Raw genomic sequence first — 23,400 nt, 5'->3', positions numbered from 1 at the left:
GAAAAAGACAGGAAAGTGGTGTAATTTTATTATCATCTCAAAAATAAAATGTCATAAAAATTAAAGAATATTGTAATCATATGCTTTATTTCTTTTCTTTATAATTAAGAGTTTAGCTGTCTGAATTACTTTTTTCAAACTCTATTCCAACGCCAATATTCTTTCAATGCTACAGGGATCATGAACTTTCAATAAAGATGTAATCTCAATAAAATCGTAACCACTGGAAAAAGAATGTAAGACAATTCTCAGGATATTGACTATGTTCTTATTTAGCAAGGAGCATGAAGGAATTAAGAAGAGAATCTCAACATATTCCTATGCTAATGGAAACAAAACCAAACAGCAACCAACAATTCATTTACTCTAAATAGTAGTAAGTGATTCAGTTAAGGAAGAACTTCTCAGCATAAAAAGAGGACTTAAAGACAAACAAACCAAAGAGCAGTTGTGTGTTTATTACCCCATTCACCTATGCAAACTATTATGTCAAAATTAGTTTGCCTTGAGGAAAACACTTGAAGAGATGCTTTCCCTGAGGATTTTGGAGGAGCTAAATGTCCCATGTGAGTTCAGCATCATGAAAACATTATCAGAGAAGCCCACTAGGACTGATTGCAGTCTTCACCTCTGTAGTCAAAGATACAACAACAACAACACAAAACATTTGAGTTTGGATTTTTTAAACTATCATTGAGAGGTGAGAATTTTAGAATTTAACTTGTGTCTTAACCATCTTGTCAGCTACCTCAGAGATTCAGAAAAACTTAGAAAGATTGTTGATAGTTTGAGGAGGTAAGTTGGAAAGCTAAGGTTAAAGTGAGATATTCAAAATCATAAAATTTCCCTTTCTTGGTCAAGATCTACAACGGCAACATCTTCAGCATTGTCTATATGTTAGGTTCAGATCCCTGCCAGCACTTTAGCCCATTTGAGTTTTCTTACTAATTCTCCATTTTGCATGTTTCCCCCCTCTAGTTTACAAGCTGAGCTTCTAAGTAATCCTCATAAATTCTCCTTTCTCCCTACCATTCAGGTTTCCAGAATCTCAGTGGTAATGAGTGACTGTCCTCTCCCCTTCAAAAGAACCATTTGAGAGACAATGACTTGAAGAAGGACAAGAAAGGGAGAGAGGGAAGAGACAAAGGGAGAAAGGGCAGTGGTAGTCCTCAAGTTCTAGTAGGAGAGAAAAAAAGACAAAGACAAACATCTCAAGAAAAATCACCTAGTCTAATTTTCCCTGTTTCTAAGTGACAACTTTTTAGATGAAAATAGATTTATGACCATCTGTAGTCCAAAATTTTTAGTGCTAAAGACCTATTTCCAGATTTTTAATGTCCCATCTTAAGATTTCACTTTTAATTTAGTTCAAAATACATGTTTTCTTTCTTGATCTCAGGTCCTACATGTACTAGGGGAAAATGGTTAGTGATCACGCAGCGAGTAGTCAGGGTTTGCATTAGGGTATGGTTAGGGTATGTATGATGGGTAGTTAATGGATTTGCCACAAGTAGTCAGAAGCTGTGCATTGTGTGGTCATGGAGTGTGCAGTGAGTGTTCAGGGTTTAGGAAATGTGTAGACAGAGGTTTCACCTTGTGTTAGTTAGTCAAGACTCTGAAGGAGGTATTAGGGGTTAAGTGGGCAGTGGGACTTTGCTCTCATTCTTTAACCTCATCTCCCTGAAAACAAATTGTATTGTTGTTATTTTAATTGTTGTTTATTACTCAGTCTTCATTACTGTTTTATAGAGGTAAAGACATGTAACAAAATAGAAGATAAAAAAATACTGAACACAGTTGCCAGAAAGAACTAGCAGTTGGTTCTTTTTGTTGAACAGTCCTGAGATTTCAGGGATTCTTTCAAAACCCAACTCTAGACACTGACCAGCAATAACATTTTTGACAAGTAAAATACCCTTTCCCAGTGTGCCTTTCACTAGACAACTAACCCATTATGTTATAACATTAGCATCCTTCATAACACTAGTATGCCTCTTGATTGAAGACATAAGGAGGTGATCTGAATACAGCCACATCCTGAAGTCCTCCTTAACCAACACAAAGTTCACATTATATCTGTCCTGCAATGAGCAGAAATAAAAGCTTTTTCCTCTACTATTCACCTTTCCTGAACCCTTCAATAGTGGAGTAATTATCTTTCAACCTTCAGAAGTGAGAGACAAACCCATGACTTTAGCTTCATATGTGTACTTAAGTTTCTTGGATCACCAAAGAGTGCTGAATTTCTCCTCTTTCAGTCAATCTTCAGTTAAAAAATTTTGAAGTCTTCCTCCTCTAACTTTTGTAGAATGGAGCACCCATACAATAGTACTTTCTAATAAGGATCCCTAAATTTTAATTAGCTATGCCTCTGTAGACACTTCACTTCAAAGACTTCAAATATCCATCTTGTCAGGTTTAAAGGAGGAAAATGAAAGTCTTGGGACCATTTTCTATCCTTTGTATTTTTGTTAATATGAGAAGGGTACGTATCTGTGTGCAGATGCATGTGTGTCAAATCGGTTTGTGTGGAAGTTTGATGTCTACTTTGGCATCATTCTTCAGGAGATATCCAGAGTTTCTTACAGTGATCTGGAGTTTACTGATTCTGCAAGACTAGTTAATCAGTAAGTCACAAGATCTTCCTATATTAACACATGCATGAGCTCACACAGAGAGAGAGAGAAAGAGAGCTAGACAGAAAGACACAAGAGAGAGAGAGAAAGAGAGAGAGAGAGAAGGAGCAGGATGACAAAGAAAAGGAGAATGTAGAGAGTTGGTAAGTGAAGAAAAGGGAAATGAAGAGACATAAAAAAAGAGATAAGCAAGAAAGAGGGGGGAATGAAACACGCATTACCACTATGGCTGGGTTTTTTTTAAACTCACATCCACTAGTTTTTCACAGAAAAACACTTTAACAACTGATCTACCTCCATAGCTTTTCCTTGTGTATTTTAGGTAAATAATTTTATGGTATATTGCATCTTTACAATATGGGTCACATATCTGTGTTCTTAGTTTAGAGATTTAAATTTTAGAGCCATCTATAAAACTTATGGTCAGAATATGCTCACTGAGAAGAAGTAATTATCTCTTTATTGTTAAGGAATTTTCTTAGCCACTGCACTGCTAAGATAATTCTTTAGTAAGTAGTCCTTCTACCTAAACATAGAAGGAATTTCTCCTTCAGCATCAAAGAAGTGTCACCCAAAATCTTGCTGCAGAAAAAATAATACTATTCAGGGGTTGTTTTGTTTTCTTTTGTTTTGGAGAGTTTGAAGAGCTTGTGTTTTGTTTTGTTTTCTGCAGATTACAATGAATATGGATCAAGGAAACCAAACCACCATCTCTGAATTCATCCTCCTGGGTCTCTCCAACCAGGTTGAGAAGCAAAAACTCATCTTTGTGATTTTCTTGAGTATGTACCTGGTCACTGTGGTTGGAAACAGTCTCATAATTCTGGCCATTGGTTTGGATATACATCTTCATACCCCGATGTATCTTTTCCTTGCCAACCTATCTTTTGCTGATATTTCCTCCTCTTCGACCTCAGTCCCGAAAATGCTGATGAATATTCAGACCAATAGTCAATCCATTTCCTATGAGGGCTGCATTACACAGATGTACTTTTCTATTGTGTTTGTTGTGATTGACAATTTTCTTTTGGGGGTAATGGCTTATGATCGATATGTGGCTATCTGCCACCCTCTGAATTATACAAACATCATGCACCCCAGGTTCTGTCTTTTACTCTCTTTCTGTCCGTGGGCTCTAAGCAATATTGTTGCCCTGACACATACTCTTCTGGCCAATCAATTGATTTTTTGCAACCATAACACTATCCAACACTTCTTCTGTGACTTGGCCCCTCTGATCAAACTTTCCTGCTCAGATGCAATGATCAATGAACTTGTAAAATTTATTGTGGGGTTATCAGTCATCACCTTTCCCTTTGCCCTCATTCTCTTCTCCTATGTCTGCATCATCAGGGATGTACTCAGAATTTCATCCACGGAAGGAAAGTGGAAAGCCTTCTCTACCTGTGGCTCTCACCTGACAATTGTATTCCTTTTCTATGGTACCATTGTAGGAGTTTACTTTTTCCCTTCTTCCACTCACCCTGAGGACACAGACAAGATTGGTGCAGTACTCTTCACAGTGGTGACACCCATGTTGAACCCTTTCATCTATAGCCTGAGAAATAAGGACATGAAAGGTGCCCTTAGGAAGCTCATCAATAAAAGTCATTTGCTCCCTTTGATGTCATGATTGTCTGAGTTTGATCCACATAACTAGATGATTTAGTTCAGCATGTGTAGAATAGTTTTGAGAATCTAACCTTTAATGAACTACTTTGTATATGGCAATTCTCTCCTACTTCCACCTCTGAGTGATAAGTGCTTTTACACTTTGTTCTGATATTGGAAATAAGATGCACTATTTCCTTCCATGGTAAGTAACAAAAAACAAAATTAATTGCATTGTATACTACTGTAAGCCTTGCTTCAAACTGTTTACGATTCCATTTGTTGATTTACATTGCAAGTTTCATACCTACATGTTTATCTTTTTTAATAGCTTACAGTTCCAGAGCTCTGGTACACATGACTAGGAGAGGATATTGAATAGAGTTGGTTGAATAGAGACGGTAGAAAATCTGGGAAGAGTTGGGAATGGGGAAGAAATATCATTAAACTATATAGAATGAAAATTTAAAACTAAAAATAAGTAAATAAATTTAAAAGAAGGAGAGTGTGTGTTAAAACCAGATCAAAACAAAGACATTATGGGTCAGGTTTTTTGTATTTCCTGGCCCCTGCTAGTCACATACCTACTTTAGACTATTTATTTTTTTATTATATATATTCTCAGAAAAAGTATGTTTCTCATCAGCTATGTTTGTCATCAATTGAAACTAATTAGAATAGGTCATTGATCAAAATATTAAACATTTAGTACGCTGGAAAAGATTTCAAACAAGATTTTATCATTATCTTCCAAACCTCACCTGGATCAACAATTCAACCTCTCTAAAATAGAGGTACATGTATTTGAAAATATTCTTGATTTTCTAGGAAATATGACTTAAGTTGGTTTACATCTATGTGGGCCTTGCCTACTATTCTATATGCTTTGGTTTAGAGATTCTGTATAATTTTAAATACTATACCTCATTTTCAGTGAGTCCCAAGAAGACCTGTAATAGAGTTGTGATAAGTTTCAAGTTTCGCTGTGAATGTACAATTGATAGAAATAGTGTTATAAATTCCCATAATTACCTTCATAAACTCTCATGATAAAAAGGCACAGATTTGTATCTAATTGTTTATACTTTCCTGACTCATTCTTCAGCTTGTCATTTTCAACAAACATCCATTAACAATTTTCTATTTACCAGTCTCTAGATGTCCTCCAAAAGACTAAATGAATGAATAACATACAGTCTCATTATGTTTCCAAACCAAACAGAAAATGTACATAAATTTTGCATATTTTTTAAATCAGTAAGCAAAGGCAATATTGGGTAATATTGGTCCATTACTAAAGTCATTAATTATGGAATATAAGTAAAGAGTCTGTGAAGTTTACACTTGATCCTATTCCTAGTTGATTGTTCTAGGCAATATATATATATATATATATATATATATATATATATATATGTGTGTGTGTGTGTGTGTGTGTGTGTATTTTATATATATCAAACATATCACTAGTAGCCTTTGTTATCTAACTATAATTAATACAAATGTAAAATAAGTTACCCACCAAAATATTACAGAACAATCTCACCATGGTGAGAAATGATCCCTAAAACTGAATGTGTTAAAAGACAGCAATACTTATTTTCACTAAAAAAAACAAAAAACAAAACATTTTCCGTACCTTAATGAGAATCAACAAAAGAATGAAATGTTGGGTTCTTGGCTCTTATGTCACAATACATGAAACAAATCATAAACATGTAAATTAATCAATTAAATAAATTATGAGCATAAAATAAGGTAATACAGCTTGTACTTAAATGAAACGTAGGAGGAGTGACTAGATAATAGATATGATGGCATTTTAGATAATGTGCTTCAGGAGAGAAGAAATTGCCTATCTGAGTTTTTGGAACAGTAAAATGAATAAAACCAGGAAGTGAACCAGGAGAAAGCATGGGAAAAGAATTCAAAGAAAGAAAAGAGTGATTTGAAGGTGGTTGCATAAGAATAGGTTTATGATACCCAAAGAACAGGATGTAGATGGGCAAGAACAGAATGGGTGAGGAGAGGTGAAGCAGATACAGCAAAGGAGAGATGAAAGAAATGATCCATGTTCAGTCTTATTTTGACTACAGCAAAGAATTTGTTATATTCAAGCATCTTAATTATTCAGGCCATGAGAGTAAGTGTAATTACTCACAGGATAACTATAGAGAAAGAACGTGACACAGGTCCAAAGACCCTAACATTTATAAACAGAATAAAGAGTATTGAAAAGCTGAGTGAAGCAGGCTGAGTTTAAGACCTCTTTGAGCTTCCCAGTAAAACAGTCTCAAAAAGTTAAAAAAAAAAAAAAAAAAAAAGTAATGTTGTACAAAGAAAGACAAGGGAAACATATTGTTTGTGGTTAGGTAAAAAATAGTTTCAAAGTCCACAAAAGTCAAACAAGATTTTTGAAATCAACCTTTAGCTGACTGTAAAAATTCCCACACTTTCCCATGTTAGCTTACATGGAGACATAAAAAAATTTACAGGCTGCTGAGGGAGAAAATAAGCTGATGGAATTTTCCAGGACTACATGCTAAAATACTAACATGCCAGCAAGACTTGCCTACTGAGGCAATAGTGACATAAACATTATGTAGGTAACCAACTGCTTTCTGGTGAAATATGAGGCCTGATCCACAGGAGAGATTTTATATGTAACAGCATAAACCTGAAGAAAAAAATCCCATTATGGGAAAGATCATAGGTGCTGTAGTGAATGGAATTATTGTTTTGTTTAATTTTCATGTTGTCAAACTACCTTCCCAATATTTATTTTATATACTGTGGTGTTCTCTGAGCCTTGGTCTGAGAAGTATATTTTGGCAGTTGCTATTGGTAACACAGTGTTTCATTCTTGATCAAAGTGCTGAGAACAAATAACTCATTCTCAGCTTACCATGAGTCCATCTATCTAACTGTGCCTCCCACTACCCAAGGTTTAGTATGATGAGGAGAAGAGCTGTGAAGTTCTGACTTCTACATGTGACATGCATGACTATTATACATGTGAATTTACTGCATCTATGATTACCTACACAAGTCCTTCACAAAATCAAGCCAATCAAAATTCCAGCATGTATCAAGCAGTAGCTTTCAAGGGACTATTCTTGAAAATAGAGAAATTGATACTTTATAGCTGTAGAAGGAAAGTGAGTCTCTCTCATTTGGTGATGTGGCCATCAGTAGTTTGTTCATTGTCTAGTTCATGGCAACACACCAATGGGTATATGGATAGCACAAATTTGATTCAGTGGGTTATTATTAGCAAATAAATAAAATGAAGACATGAGCTGGAAGAGAGATCAAAGTTAGTAGCATATAATCAATGGGTATGGTCAAAATACATTATATAAATGTACACAACTTACAAATAATAAAAAAATTTAAATAGAAGTGAACCTTTTGATTTGCTAGTTTTTCAGCTTTCTGCCAAGGAGTTCTCTATTTTAATATTGAAATCAAGTAAAAATTACTCCAGAATAGACTTAGAGAAGATGTAAACATCTCACCTATTTTTCCCCCGCTTACCTCCTTCCATTTGCTTATGTCTCTGTATTTCAATTCATAGATGCACACAATATGCCATAGTCAATTCCCTCTATTATCTAATTCGAACACTCCCCCCTCCAACACATCTTCATCCAAATTGTATGCACTTTTTAATAGTCCTTGAATACTACTAGTGATGCTCATCTGGACATGAGTGTTGGGTGATCTAAGGGAGCATGGGTAGGATACCAGTGGGCACTGCTGAAACAAAGGGGACACTTTATCCCTTAGAAGCCGTTAATTGCAAATATATCCTAATTTTCTAATAAGGTTGCCTTAAGCTTCCTCTTTCTGTGAAGGACATTTTAACCAATTTGACCTTGTGTGGAACTAGTATAGGTATCCGAATTTGCTGTGAGTTTGTTTATGTGACAGCAATGTCATGTCCAGAAGACAGCATTTTATGGCATTATTCCTCATTCTCTAGATTCTCTAGCTCCTAAATTCTTTTCGAATCTTCTTCAAAGATAGCCATGACCCCTGAGGAAGAAGCTGATATCAGAGTATAAAACTACCTAAATACACATAGGAAGATAAGGAGAGAGAGAGAGACAATTTGGTTTCTGATATCCTAGTCAGCCCTGTTTTATATACAACACGAATAAAATGAATATGTGAAGTGAAATAAGGAAGTCACAGAAAGAAAAATGTGCTAATATAAATATAAAAACGCATAGAAGCACAGAATAGAATTGTTGTTGCTAGGTGATGAGACACAGGTAAAATAAAGAATTGATGTGTACATTGTTTTAAGTACACAAGTTCAACAAATTCTACTTAACCATTGGACATCTCGCTAATGGTTAACAATAGCACAACATAGTTTTAAAGATGAAGTAAGAGGAGTATACCATTGTGTTCTCATCATTATTTAAAAAGCAAAATCTAGCTATGCCATGTGTTGATAAAATATGGGATAAAATGGAATACTCATGAACTGCTAGCAAAAGCTATCTTATAAGCCAGCCATTTAACCCTTGGTGTTGGTCTAACAGAACATAAAATATATAATTTTCAAGGTTCCACACAGATGTATGTCACAGCTTTATTTATAAAAGTAGAAACTATGAAGATTTTTTCCAATCTATAAGTTGTCAACTTGCCTGTGTCCTTTTCTTGCAGAAGCTTTCCAGTTTCCTGAGGTCCTATTTATCAATTCTTGATCTTAGAGCATGAGCTAGTGGAGTCCTGTTTAAGAAATTCCAGTACAGGGGAACACCAGGGCCAAGAAGTGGGAGTGAGTGGGTAGGGGAGTGGGCAGGGGGGGAGGGTATGGGGGACTTTTGGGATAGCATTTGAAATGTAAATAAAGAAAATATCTAATAAAAAATTGGAAAATAAAAATAAAAAAATAAAAACAACTTGGTAACCTCTAAAAAAAAAAAAAAAAAAGAAATCCCCCCGCCCCTCCACCCCGTGCCAATGAGTTCAAGGCTCTTTCCCTCTTTCTCTTCTATTAGATTCAGTGTATCTGGTTTTAGATTGAGGTCCTTGATCCACTTGGACTTGAGCTTTGTACAAAGTGACAAATGTGGCTCTATTTTCATTCTTCTACATACAGACAACCAGTTAGACCAGCACAATTTATTGAACATGCTTTCTTTTGTCCATTGTATATTGTTGGCATCTTTGTCAAAGATCAAGTGACCGTATGTGTGGTTTTATTTCTGGGTTGTGAGGAGCCGCCCTCACATTCGCCATTATAAGATGGCGCTGACACCCGTATTCTAAGTAGTAAACAAGCAAGCTGCGCATGTGCCGGGGTAGTTTTCTACTCCATGTGCTCTGCCTTCCCCGTGACGACAACTCTGGTCAATGGGCTGCAGCCAATCAGGGAGCGACACGTTTGAGGCGGAGGACAATCCTCCATAAAAGGGATGGGGCTCCTCCATTTTCCTCTCTCTTCTCCACTGACTCCTGAAGAAGTGAGCAATAAAGCTTTTGCCACAGAAGATTCCGGTTGTCCTGAGTGTGTTCTTGCCGGTGGGGACAAAAGCACAGGATAAGTGGCGCCGAGAAACCCGGGAACTACCATCACACTGGTGCAAGGAAGATCCCTCGTTCACAGGGCGGAACCAGAACTGTGGGGACGGGACGCGCGTTACAGCTTTACAAGGTATGTCTGGTCTTGAACTTTCTCTAGTGTTAAAAGCCCTTTTGTTCCTTTTCACATGTCAACAAGTAGTTAAGGCAGGGTGGAGAATTCTGGACAAAATTCAAGACAGTCTATCAGAAGTAAAGCGGGGAGAGAGAACAGGAGCAAAGAGGAAACATGGTGCACCAAATAAGTATACAGGCCTTTCCACGGGTCTTGAACCCCAGGAAAAGTTAATGTCAGGGAAGAATACCTGGGGAGAGATTGGAAGGAAAGAGGAGAAAAAAGATGAGTTTAAGGAGCCAGCTCTTAGTAGCTGTGAATCAGATGAAGAAATTAGCACCTCTGAGGAAACAGACTTGGAGGAGGAAGCAGCTCATTATGAGAGAGAAAAGTACCAGCCAGATAAAATGCGAGCTTATAAGTCAAGAAAAAAGCCAAAAGCGGCTGGCAAAGGCCAGCTTGCGGCTCAGCCTCCAGGCAGTCAGCTTCAAGGTCATAGTGCACCTCTGCCCTATGCGGAGCCCCCGCCCTGCGTAGTGCGTCAGCCCTGCACAGAGAGGCAGTGCGCAGAGGGGCAGTGCGCAGACTCGTTCATTCCAAGAGAGAAACAAAAAAAGATGCAACAGGCATTTCCAGTCTTTGAAGGAGCCGAGGGTGGGCGTGTTCATGCTCTGGTAGAGTACAGGCTTGCTGGCATGGCACTAACTCCTGCCAACTGGCAAATGATTGCAAAAGCCACTCTCCCCAATATGGGCAAATATATGGAATGGAGAGCTCTATGGCAAGAGGCTGCACAAACGCAGGCCCGATCAAACGCTGCTGCTTTGACTCCAGAGCAGAGAGATTGGACTTTTGAGAGGTTCAAACCTTGGCAGCCACATCTAATGATTGGACAGTTTTAGTTACCTCCTTTTCAGGACAAATAGATAACCATTATCCAAAACATCCAATTTTACAGTTTGCCCAAAATCAATCTGTTGTGTTTCCACAAATAACAGTAAGAAACCCACTTAAAAATGGGATTGTGGTATATACTGATGGATCAAAAACTGGCATAGGTGCCTATGTGGCTAATGGTAAAGTAGTATCCAAACAATATAATGAAAATTCACCTCAAGTGGTAGAATGTTTAGTGGTTTTAAAAGTTTTAAAAACCTTTTTAGAACCCCTTAATTTTTTAGAAGTGGCTGGAGTGATTAAGCCTCCCAGTAAAATTGCCAATATTTTTCAGCAGATACAATTAGTTTTGTTATCTAGAAGATTTCCTGTTTATATTACTCATGTTAGAGTCCATTCAGGCCTACCTGGCCCCATGGCTCTGGGAAATAATTTTGCAGATAAGGCCACTAAAGTGGTGGCTGCTGCCCTATCATCCCCGGTAGAGACTGCAAGAAATTTTCATAACAATTTTCATGTGATGGCTAAAACATTATGCCGTCATTTCTTCTTGATGAGAAAAGAAGCCCGTGACATTGTTACTCAATGTCAAAGCTGCTGTGAGTTCTTGCCAGTTCCTCATGTGGGAATTAACCCACTCGGTATTCGACCTCTACAGGTCTGGCAAATGGATGTTACACGTTTCTTCCTTTGGAAAACTTCAATATCTCCATGTGTCCATTGACACATGCTCTGGCATCATGTTTACCTCTCCTTTAACCGAAGAAAAGGCCTCACATGTGATTCAACATTGCCTTGAGGCATGGAGTGCTTGGGGGAAACCCAAACTCCTTAAGACTGATAATGGACCAGCTTATACATCTCAAAAATTCCAACAGTTTTGCCGTCAGATGGACGTGACCCACCTGACTGGACTCCAATACAACCCCCAAGGACAGGGTATTGTTGAGCGGGAGCACCGCACCTTCAAATCCTATCTAAAAAAACAGAAAGGGGAAGTCGAGGAGGCTCTACCCCGAGTACCAAGAGTGTCTGTGTCTATGGCACTCTTTACACTCAATTTTTTAAATCTTGATGCTCATGGCCATACAGCAGCTGAACGTCATTGTTCAGAGCCAGTTAGGCCCAATGAGATGGTTAAATGGAAAGATGTTTTAAGTAACAAATGGAAAGGACCGGATCCTATTTTGATAAGATCCAGGGGAGCTGTTTGTGTTTTTCCACAGAATGAAGACAACCCATTTTGGATACCAGAAAGACTCACCCGAAAAATCCAGACTGACCAAGGGAATACTGATGTCCCTCGTCTTGGTGATGTCCAGGGCGACAACAACAAAGGGAGAGCAGCGTTGGGAGATACAGAATTGGACGGCTAAATTTGAACAGACCCTTCGAAAATTGAGACTTGCCCCACGCACTTGGACCTGTCCCTGACCAAAGGATTATCTCCCCAACATTTTCCTTCTTTAAAGAATGGGTGGGGGTGAGATTATTTGGAGCTGTTCTTTGCTGTGGATTAGTGTTGCTTCTCTGGTTGGTCTGTAAGCTTAAGGCCCAAAGTAGGAGAGACAAGGTAGTTATTGCCCAGGTGCTTGCAGCACTAGAACATGGCGCTTCCCCAATATATGGTTATCTATGCTTAAGCAATAGGTCGCTGGCCACTCAGCTCTTGCACCCCACGAGGCTAGTCTCACTGCACGGGATAGAATGAGTGTGCTTCAGCAGCCCGAGAGAGTTGCACGGCTAAGCACTGCAGTAGAAGGGCTCTGCGGCATATATGAGCCTATTCTAGGGAGACATGTCATCTTTCAAGAAGGTTGAGTGTCCAAGTGTTCTTCTCCCAGGAAAAACGACACGGGGCCAGACCAGGACCCCTCCGGGTGATGAGCCTGGGAGGAGGTTTTGTTTACGGCTCCTTTACCTGCACACTGGGGATTTGACCTCTATCTCCACTCTCATTAGAATGGGTGGCCTATTGCTCTTAAATAAAAGAAAAGGGGGAGATGTGAGGAGCCGCCCTCACATTCACCATTATAAGATGGCGCTGACACCCGTATTCTAAGTAGTAAACAAGCAAGCTGCGCATGTGCCGGGGTAGTTTTCCACTCCATGTGCTCTGCCTTCCCCGTGACGACAACTCCAGTCGATGGCCTGCAGCCAATCAGGGAGCGACACGTCCGAGGCGGAGGACGATCCTCCATAAAAGGGATGGGGCTCCGCCATTTTCCTCTCTCTTCTCCACTGGCTCCTGAAGAAGTGAGCAATAAAGCTTTTGCCACAGAAGATTCCGGTTGTCCTGAGCATGTTCTTGCCGGTGGGGACAAAAGCTCAGGATACTGGGTGTTCAATTCTATTCCATTAATCAATCTGTCTGTCCCTGTACCAATACCATGCCATGCAGTTTTATCAATATTGCTCCCACATCTGATAGAGGGCTAATATCCAAAATATATAAAAAACTCAAGAAGTTAATCACACACACACACAGAAAAAAAAAACAATCAAAAAAGGGGTGTAGAACTAAACTGAGATTCACAACTGAGAAATCTCGAATGGCTGAGAAGCACCTAAAGAAATGCTCAAAGTCCTTAGTGATCAGATAAATGCAAATCAAAAGAACCCTGAGATTCTACCTTAAACCAATCAGAAAGACTAAGATCAAATACTCGGGTGACAACACATGTTGGAGAGGATGTAAATAAAGAAGAACACTGCTCCATTGCTGGTGGGATTGCAAACTGGTACAACCACTCTGGAAATCAATCTGGAGGTTCCTCAGAAAACTGGAAATAGATCTACCTGAAGACTCAGTTATAACACTCTTGGGAATATATCCAAGAGATTCCCAACAATGCCACAGGGGCACGTGTTCCACTATGTTCATAGCAGCCTTATTTGTCATAGCCAGAAGCTTGAAACAATCCAGATGTCCCACAATATAAGAATGGACACAGAAAATTTGGTTCATTTACACATGGAATAATACTTAGCTATTAAGAAGGAGGACATCCTGAGTTTTGCAGGCAAATGGATGGAACTACAAAATATCATCCTGAGTGATGTAACTCAGATCTAAAAAGACATGCATGGTATGTACAAACTAATAAGTGTATATTAGCCAAAAAAAAATACAGAATACCCAAGATACAGTCCACAGAACTCAAAAAAGGTCAACAAGCTGAAGTGTTCAAGTGAGGATTCCTCAGTCCCACTTGGGAGAGAGAAGAAAGCTATCCCAAGTGAGGAGGGAGGGAGCGATCTGGGAGGAAAAGTGACTGGGTGGGGGCAGTTAGGGGGAGAGGGGAACCTGATCTGGTATTGGGAGAGGGAAAAGCTCTGAAGCCCTGAGGGCTAGCAGAAAGAATGGAAACAGGAAACCCGAGGAGATAGTAGGTTGGGGGGGACCCTCCAGAATGTACCAGAGACCTGGGAGGTGAGAGAATCTCATGACTCAAAGGGAGGGGCCTTAGATGAAATGCCCGATGTTAGGGAGAGGGAACTTATAGAGCCTACCTCCACCAGGAAGACGGGACATCTAGTGATGCATGGAGTTGCCATCCTACAGTCAAAACTCTGACCCATAATTCTTCCTGTCTGAAAGAATTACAGGTATGAAAATGGAGAGAATTCCGAGGAAAAGAAGGTCCAGGGACAGGCCCAAAGTGGGATCCAGCTCAAGAGGAGGCCTCAAGGACTGACACTATTACTGAGGCTATGGTGCATCACAAAAAGGGACCTATCATGGTTGCCCTCAGAGAGACCCAAGAAGCAGCTGAAAGAATCAGATGAAGATATTTGCACCCAATCAATGGACAGAAGCAGTTGACCCCTGTTGTTAGATTAGGGAAGGCTGAAAGAATCTGAAGAGAAGAGCGATCCTGTAGGAGGACCAGCAGTCTCACTTAATCTGGACTCCCGAGATATCTCAGATACTGGAACTCCAACCAGGCAGCGTATACCAGCTGATGAGGCCCCCAACACACATACAGTTGAGGACTACTGGGTCTCTGTTCATTCAGAGATGATGCACCTAACCTGAAAGAAACTGGAGACTCCAGAAATTTTAGAGGTCAGGTAGGGTGGGGGTGGGGACATCTGTCCTGTCCAGCAGGAATCAGTTATTCGTGGGTACGAGGGGAACCACAAACCAGCATGAGAAATAAGCGGGGGCAAAAAGAGCGAGACCAAGGGGGATTCCTGTCAAAGTCTGTTTATTAGGCTGAAAAAGCCAGGTTATAAGCAAACTGAGAGGGGAAATAGGGAGGGGCTGAGGGGGAACTAACAAAGAACAAAGAAGTAGGCATGGGGACATGGAGGCTAAATTCTGACTACAGGCTGGAGACGCCCTGAGTCTTATCTCAGGAATGTAGATTCCTCCTTAACAGCCTGGGGTGTCAAGCTGGGCTCAGCACATAACTCAGGTCCTTAGAAGTCTTGGGAGTCAGGAAGAGATAAGGAAGAGGGGACTATAATTCAATCTTTTAGGGTCTTAGGTGCCAGGAAGGGATAGGGAGGAGGAGGTAACCGGCTCCTAGCACAAAGCCATTTGGCTTATTAGGGTGGGAAACTGTGAAAGGCTTACTTTCTCGTGATATGGTCTCCATCAGATATCCACATGGAGACAGGAGATTGGGAAGAGGTATGGGATGTGGAATAGTCAGAGGGTGGACAGGGGAATGGCGAATAAAATATGGAGTGTAAAAATAAATTAATTGATTAAAAAAAGAAATATACAAAATAAAAAAGTAGAAATTAGAAACTATGCCAATATCCACAAACACATATGTAAACAAACACAGTATGCTGTATCCATGGCATATAGCAATGTCCAACCATAAGACGTGGCCTAGTCATATAATGCCAAAAGCTTAATTACTCTTAAAATACTTGTAAAACAAACAATGCATCATTTCATGACTTAATGTGTAAATTTATATGAAATTCTACAAAATTTACTAAAAAAGCATGACAAAAAGCTGAACAGTGGTTCTTTTAGATGGGGTGAGGAAGTGGTAAGAAAGGGGATATAAGAGAAAGTATAAAGAGTATAAGGACACTTTGAGGAGAGAAATTACATATACATATAAATTATGCACATACATAAGTACAATAGTTTCCTGAGTTAAATTTGTGGCTATTTTGGCATATGAAATAAACTTCAGTAAAGCAAAAATCAGAATACAATTATGATAGTACAAAAATAACTCTAAAAATATGCATAATTCAACATTTTAAAATTTTGTTAACTAGTGAGAAATAACAATAATTAGTATTTACAGGAAAATACTGAATGCTTTATGTGGTTATTTAAAATATTAGAGTAAAAACACCTAGAATTAAAACAAGCTCTATACATCTGGGACCTCAAAATTGGGACAGATGAATGGGACATATAACAGGAAGTCCCACAGTAGAAAGCCTACAGCAGGAGCATATGTGTTCTCTGGGTCATTGTAAAGAAGTTCAGATGTGACCATCCAGATACAGTGTTATTATACTCAATGTAATGTCAAACATGGAAAGTGACATGATGGGTTTGTCTCTCTCTTTTTTTTTTTTTTTTTTTGTACTGAAATAAACACTTCTATAATTATGTATAAACGTGTACAAACTTTTTACATTTTCCTGATTTAAAACCACTGTACTTCATGGTGAAAATAGTAACTGAATGCACTTAATTCTCCAGTTCTCAAACAAAATCAAAACAAAACAAAGCAAGATATAAAGATCAGACTAGGTGGGTGACTGCCTAGTAGCACAATGTTTCTTAGCTGTTTATGGAGGAAGCTTTAATCAAGGAAGTAGTTGGAAAGAAATTTGTAAGATAGTAGCTCATCAGAGGCAACACTGCTATCTCAAAGAAGTCAAACATTCCCTTAGATCTTGCATATGGATATATAAGAGAGCATATAAATTCAGTAACTTAATACTTTGTCATATTTACGAGGCACCTTAAAGTACCTCAACAAACTTCTCTCATGCACTAAAATTGAGAGTACAATTAAAATCCAGATGCCACTAAAGAAAACCACAAATCTGTGAGGCACTGAAGGAAAAAAAAAAAAGTAGGGCATTAAGGTTCAAAATAAATGAAGAGAGACTCTGAATACTGAAGACCAGAACCTGTCTCCTCTGCCACGTTCTTGCTACTCAACTTTTAGAAGTCACACCACCTTTCTGGGCTTTAGTTTCTTCTTTGCTTTGAGACCCCTCCTTTCCTTTGCTAAGTGGAATAAATACAATTAATTTTAATTATGAGTTTTCAGCATGGTAAAATGAATGACTCATATAAAGCATTTACATAATGCCCTATATATGGTAAAGACATGTTATCTCAAGAATTGTTAAATAATTATTATTAAGCTTCCCACTTCTGTTGGAAGTGTCCTCATCCACGGTGAATCTGAGCTGGGGATAATCTACTCCAAATATTTCCAAAACAAAGAGACACACTTATCTCTCCACATGTGACTATTGATTATGATTAAGAACATGGATAATCACTATAGTAACTTTTGATAGAGGCTAAACTTACTTAGAACTTTCCCACTCCTCTTGGGTTCCAAATTATTTCATGACTAAGACACATACATGCATACATGCATACATGCATACATGCATACATACGTACATGCATACATACATACATACATACATACAATCATACCTAACTCAGGTAAATGCTCAAAGCACCTACTACAGAAGATAATGTAGACAGGGAATATTTACATATGATACACCATGTGAGGTCACTGTACCTGTATCCACAGTGCCATCTGTGCACAGACAGGAGCAGAAGCAGATGCATGTACTCTGATATCTTTCATCAGTGCAATTTCCCCCTCATTCTCTCTGAGGATGTATATCCACCAAGCACTCTCCTAATCTACTTGATATATGTCCTTACTGGAAAAGTTCATAGTACTTGGAAGCTGCTGTTTCTTTATTTTACACATATAACTTTCTCACCTTTTCATGCACACACACACACACACAAATACACACACTGAAATATGAGCCTTTGGGGGCTATAAAAATAAGTACTCAGTCTGGCAGTGGTGGTGAGAACAGTGGGAAAGATGATTATGGTGGTGATAGTTTTAGAAAGCTGCTGGATTAGTCTGAGAGCCACAAGCTTGAGACTCCAGGAGGAATTGCCACACCATCAGTGTATGATCAGCTTCTAACTTTGTATTTATTCAAGAATGACAAAAATAATACAAGATATCTTTGGAAGAGTATACTACCTGCCATAAAGTTTGCAAATTCTGAACTTGGGTAAATTTGGTCAGCAGGACGGCAAATCTTGCAAATAGCTTTCCCCGGGATCTATGCCACCATCACCCACCAGTGTTGAAGACTGTACAGCCAATTATGGAAGCCCTTAGAGATTTAATGAGGAGACAGTTTTTGCCCTGGATTCTCAAGGTTATAACTCCATAATTATAGATGATATCACAGACTTTTCCAGGCTTAATGTGGAAGAGTCTGTGAAAGCTGAGTTGTAATAAGGATAGCAGGCGGACTCCTCCACAAGAATGGTTCTTTCCAGGAATAAGCCTCAGGAGCCCTGGATGTTTCTTTGAACAGGTTTATTCTCTTATCAGAGTCGCCTCCCATTCTTCCAATCCCCAGTGATGAGGTACATTGTACAGGTTTCTCTTCAGAGACTGTGTTGATTTTCCTTGGAGCTGTTTTCACTTGTATTCATCACTTTGGTTGGAATCATCAGTATTATCAGCTAGTTTCTGTCAATGCCTGGACTCCTAACACAAGTAGCAAAGAAGGTGCTGTGGCAAACATCATACTAATGTGCACCACTGGCCTGTAGCTGGAGTGAGGTGCTTGGGATTTAAGGAGAACTGCCAAATCCACAATGCCACATGCTCTCTGTAAAATGTGCTCTTTCTTCCCACCTGAAGACAAGGAATCAGTGATGCAGGAAAAGCTGACGGGTGGTGAAATATTTCCTGGTGGGAAGTTTGCCAATGCAACATTTTTCCATATGTGCAATATCCACTGTATGAGGACAGAATGAATTGAGAAAGCATCTTACATGTTTATATGGAACTCTTTTAAATTCTGATGTCTCGTTTCAGAAGACGGGAAGGGGCATGGCGTGCAATGTAAACTCAAGGAAGCTCAATATAATGTAATTTCTGTAAATTTATAATGTTTAGAAAATCAGTTACCACTACTACTACTGCTGCTGCTGCTGCTGCTGCTGCTGCTGCTGCTGCTGCTGCTGCTGCTGCTGCTACTACTACTACTTTAATTTCACTATGATCATTCAAATACTACAAAACAAGGAAGCAGCGATATTCAAAGTTCTTAATGATAAACCTTGGAGAATTCTTCTGAAACAGAGTGCCTATAAGTCTAGATAGTTTTGTGATTGTTCTCCAAATATTTTTGCCGAGTCATCGTGTACTTATTGTGTCAAGAAATCTACTGCATTCAGTAAATACTAGTGAAAGACATAGCCATAGTGTGGACATACTCATATGTTGGAACCTCAAAAATATAATTCTATCAAATGAATTAATCTACTCAGTTGTTAGGAGAGTTAAGTGCTGATGAAGTTGGAAGACAATGGTCATCTTTGAATCCTGAGAATGATTCATTTATATAATAAATTTGCACTGAATAGTTTTTATTTTTGATGATTTATTTGTTATGTACAGGTAATAATAAAATATTATGTTCTCATGTCATCTATTGTCCAATTGTGACTATAGATAAATAACACACACATAAATCATTCTTATAATTCAAATGATGACAAGAAGCACATTTAAAAAAAATAGGTCAGAAGTAAAGATGGGGTGTTTCAGTACAATTTTGAGTTCAAGAAAGCCTGCCAAAATGAGTGATATTTCAGAAAAAAATAAAACAAAAGGTGAAATAAAGGAAAGTAGAAATAAAGGAAAGGAAGAGTAACTAGGGTGCCCTGGAAATCTTTGATCTTCTCAGAGATTTCATAATTGCCTCTTTTACCTCTTTATTCCTCAGGCTATAGATGAGTGGATTCAGTAATGGGGTCACCACTGTATAGAACACAGACACAACTCTGTCCCTCTCCGAGAACTGGTCTGTATTATCTCTCAAGTACATGAAGATAAGAGTACCAAAGAAGAGAGCTACAGCAGTGAGGTGGGAGGTGCAGGTAGAGAAAGTTTTGGTTCGGCCTCCAGCTGAGCGGATTTGCATGATGGCCACAATGATAAACAGATAGGACACAGAGATCACCACAATGCAAGCAGGCATGACAAAAATGGCAAAAACAATTATCACCACCTCTTGAATGTAGCTGTCCCCACATACCAGTTTTAACAGTGGGGGGAGGTCACAGAATATGAAATTGATCTCATTGTTTCCACAGAATGAGAGAGTGAAGGCTGTGACAGTCCGAATAAAGCCACTGGAAAAACCAGCCACATATGCCCCAGTTACCAAACCTACACGGGCCTTCTCAGTCATGATGGTGACATAAAGCAATGGTTGGCACACAGCCACATAGCGGTCATAGGCCATGATTGCCAAGAGGTAGCAGTCAATAGAAGCAAAGAAGGTAAAGAGGAAGAATTGAACTGCACAGCGACCTTGAGAAATGGTTGAACCATGTTCCCACAGCACAGCCAGCATCTGAGGGATGATGACAGAGGAGTAGCAGATGTCCACAAAGGAAAGGTGGCTGAGGAAGAAGTACATTGGTGTTTGAAGTCGGCGGTTCTTCTGGATTAGAATGATCATTCCTGTATTCCCCAGCAGGGTGGCGAGGTAGAAACTCAAAAATAAAAGGAAGAGAGGGAGCCCCCACTCAGGATGTTCAGTGAATGCAGTCAGAAAGAACTCAGTCACGAAGGTGTAATTCCTCCCAGCCATCCATCTAGGAGTTTACCTGGGAGGGCTAAGACAATATGAAAAGAGGACCTCACAATAAAATAAGCCATTTCAAATAATAGAGTGTAAATTAAGTCTCTGATATGTAGTCTTTTACTACAGCAAAGTTTTCAGACTAAGGGAAAATTAAAGAAATGCAGATCTCACTGTTAGATAAAATGTAATGGACACTTCTAGTATTGGAAGCATGGTGAGTAACTGGCCCGTGGACGTATCTGGTACAATTGCTCTCCAATTAGCTACATGATGTTATATGAAACACTTAATCTGTCTGAACCTTAATTTTTCCCGTCAGGAGAGGCAAATCTACCCATATGCTTATGAAATGATCCACTAATTAATTGTTCCTGTCTGAAAGAGCTGCAGGGTCAAAAACGGAGAATAGCCAGAGGAAAAGAAGGTCCATTGACAGGCCCAAATTGGGATCCAGTTCAAGGAGAGACCCTGGGCCTGATACTATCACAAAAAAGAGCTTAGCATGGCTACCCTCCAAAAGGCCCAACAAGCAGCTGAAAAAGTCAGATGCAGATATTTACACTCAACCAATAGACAGAAACTGGTGACCCCTGTGGTTAAATTAGGGGAAATCTGGAATAAGCTGAGGAGGAGGGTGACCCTATATGTAGACCAGCAGTCTCGTCTAACCTGGACCCCCAAGATTGATCAGACACTGAGTCACCAACCAGGCAGCATACACCAGCTGATATGAGGCCCCCAATACACATACAGCAGAAGACTGCTGGGTCTTGACTCAGTGAGAGGAGATGCACCTAATCCTCAAGAGACTTGAAGACCCAGGGAGTGGGGAGGTCTGTGGGGTAGAGAGGGTGGGGACATCCTCTTGGAGACCCAGGGCAGGGTGGGAGTTATGGGATATGGAACAGTCAAAGGGTGGCCTGGGTGGGGAATAAAAACTGGACTGTATAAAAATGATTAAAGATAAATAAATAAATAAATAAATAAATAAATAAATAAATAAATAAATAAATACCAGATGTAGGACAATGGAAAGCTAAAATCCCCACATAGGCTTAGAGTCTTGTTTAAATTTTTAAATGAGCTTCTTTTGTTAGCTTTCTTTCAGTTCATTTTAATTTTCAATAATTGGTGTGACTCTATGCAACATATTTTCATAATAATATTCCATTACTAATTGAATTCATCTTTCAAGTGAAAGTAAAATGTGAAGTAATCAGAAATGTGATCCATATATATTATCTCACAAAGAAAAAGAGAGGCTTTAGGATTCCTAGACACTACCATCCCAAGAGTTTTAAGTGTCTATAAACCTACATTTCTGTAGCATATACCACCAAAAAACCCTAGAGAAGGTCTGCTCTCAACAGGATATTGAGAATTTCAGATTCATTTATTTTCACAAAAGACATAAGTTAATACATACCTACCAAATACTCACAAATGTATACTTATGTATAATTTTGTATCTAATTCTGCAGAACTTTTGTGTGCCCAACATTTTTGTATAAATGACATAATGAGATCTTATCAAATTGATAATTTTATATGTTCTATCTGATCACCAGCAGTATAAGACTATACACCACATTATTTCTTCTTAAGGGTATGTGGTATCTTTAATTCATTGAAAAGTATTTTATACTTACGGTATACACTTTAATAAAATTACATTTAGTAACTAGAGAATTTCTTTCACCATGCTTATCCAAATGAGCATTTTATAGTCTACAAACAAAACAGTATAATCCAAAAGAAAAAAATTATTATTAATCATGAAGGGTCTGTGCATGTAGAAACATTTTGGTTTTCAGTTCATCAGTATGAATTTGTAACAAACAGTTGTTGGACTAATTCAAGCTGGCTGGAAATAAAGACTGTATAGAAAAATGCATGCATACACACACTGGCATTAACCTTGCAACCAAGAGAGCAAACACAGCTTCTTCAGATTTCTAACAAAACCCCATGAGGATTGACTATTCTCAAAGCCCCTACTAAAGGTAGTTTAATATTGAATATATATATTTGGAAGGGAAAAATTACAATGTAGTATGGATGAAAACTAATGGGGAAATCTGAATGAATAGATTTGGGAGTTCTTGAAAAAGTTCTACAACAATGCTGTAAAGAATGACTTTGGTGATTAGAACAACAAATGCTACTAAAGCCAGGGCAGTGTTAAGCTGAGCTGATCCCCAACCATTGGAAATAAAGGAAAACAAAATAGTTGTACAAATGGTGAACTGTTTTTACCTGATTCTGCTAGTACCTTTCTTCTTGGTGTGACTTTCTACCTGTGGCCTACCATTTTAGGTAATTCTGGCATCCAGTTCAGAAGGTAGGACCTTGAGCAGGTCATGGTTTCTTTCTACCCTTAATTCCCATGCCTTTCTTTCGCTTTTCTAAAGGTGCAGCATTTTCTAATAGTCATTGTATCATGGATGATATGAGATACAGTCTGTTCTTTTATGTCTTAATCTCACTGCAAGGAACATGTCTCTTTCCTTTCAGCATGATCAAAACACATATCCCTGACCCTAGTTTCCTGCAATTACCTCAGACTTCTGCCTCAATAGCAAGAATTAGGAGACCATCATGTGTCCCTAAGCTTCTTATTTGGACCATTGTGAATATAAGATGTTTGATATGTATCTTATAGTCAGTATCAAAATGCTACACTCTAATTAGCTCCTGGGGTGACTCTCCAGGGAAGATTAT

The 23,400-nt window shown here is 38.8% G+C and overlaps 2 protein-coding genes and 1 pseudogene across 2 annotated transcripts; 2 read left to right on the top strand and 1 right to left on the bottom strand.

Moving 5' to 3' along the window:
* Positions 1-3,315: 3,315 nt before the first annotated feature.
* On the top strand, positions 3,316-4,269 carry LOC110285976 (olfactory receptor 1S1-like). The gene has a single exon (XM_021152449.2). It carries the CDS (start codon positions 3,316-3,318, stop codon positions 4,267-4,269), a length of 954 nt encoding a protein of 317 aa, XP_021008108.1.
* Positions 4,270-14,952: 10,683 nt separating this feature from the next.
* On the top strand, positions 14,953-18,631 carry LOC147000163 (COP9 signalosome complex subunit 8 pseudogene; annotated as a pseudogene).
* A 1,109-nt stretch (positions 18,632-19,740) lies between these two features.
* Or9q2 (olfactory receptor family 9 subfamily Q member 2) lies at positions 19,741-20,685 on the bottom strand. The gene has a single exon (XM_021152400.1). The coding sequence runs from the start codon at positions 20,683-20,685 to the stop codon at positions 19,741-19,743; it is 945 nt and encodes a 314-aa protein (XP_021008059.1).
* Positions 20,686-23,400: the final 2,715 nt, after the last annotated feature.

Source organism: Mus caroli, unplaced genomic scaffold (assembly GCF_978045245.1).
Source record: "Mus caroli unplaced genomic scaffold, Mus_caroli_1 scaffold_20, whole genome shotgun sequence".
NCBI classification, from domain to species: domain Eukaryota; kingdom Metazoa; phylum Chordata; class Mammalia; order Rodentia; family Muridae; genus Mus; species Mus caroli.
Note: the sequence above shows the minus strand (reverse complement) of the source record. Positions and strands in the feature narration are given on the sequence as shown.

What these genes read in the sequence shown, in the direction of transcription:
- LOC110285976 (XM_021152449.2), top strand. Translation starts at nt 3,316, where the DNA reads ATGAATATGGATCAAGGAAACCAAACCACCATCTCTGAATTCATCCTC.
- Or9q2 (XM_021152400.1), bottom strand. Translation starts at nt 20,685, where the DNA reads ATGGCTGGGAGGAATTACACCTTCGTGACTGAGTTCTTTCTGACTGCA.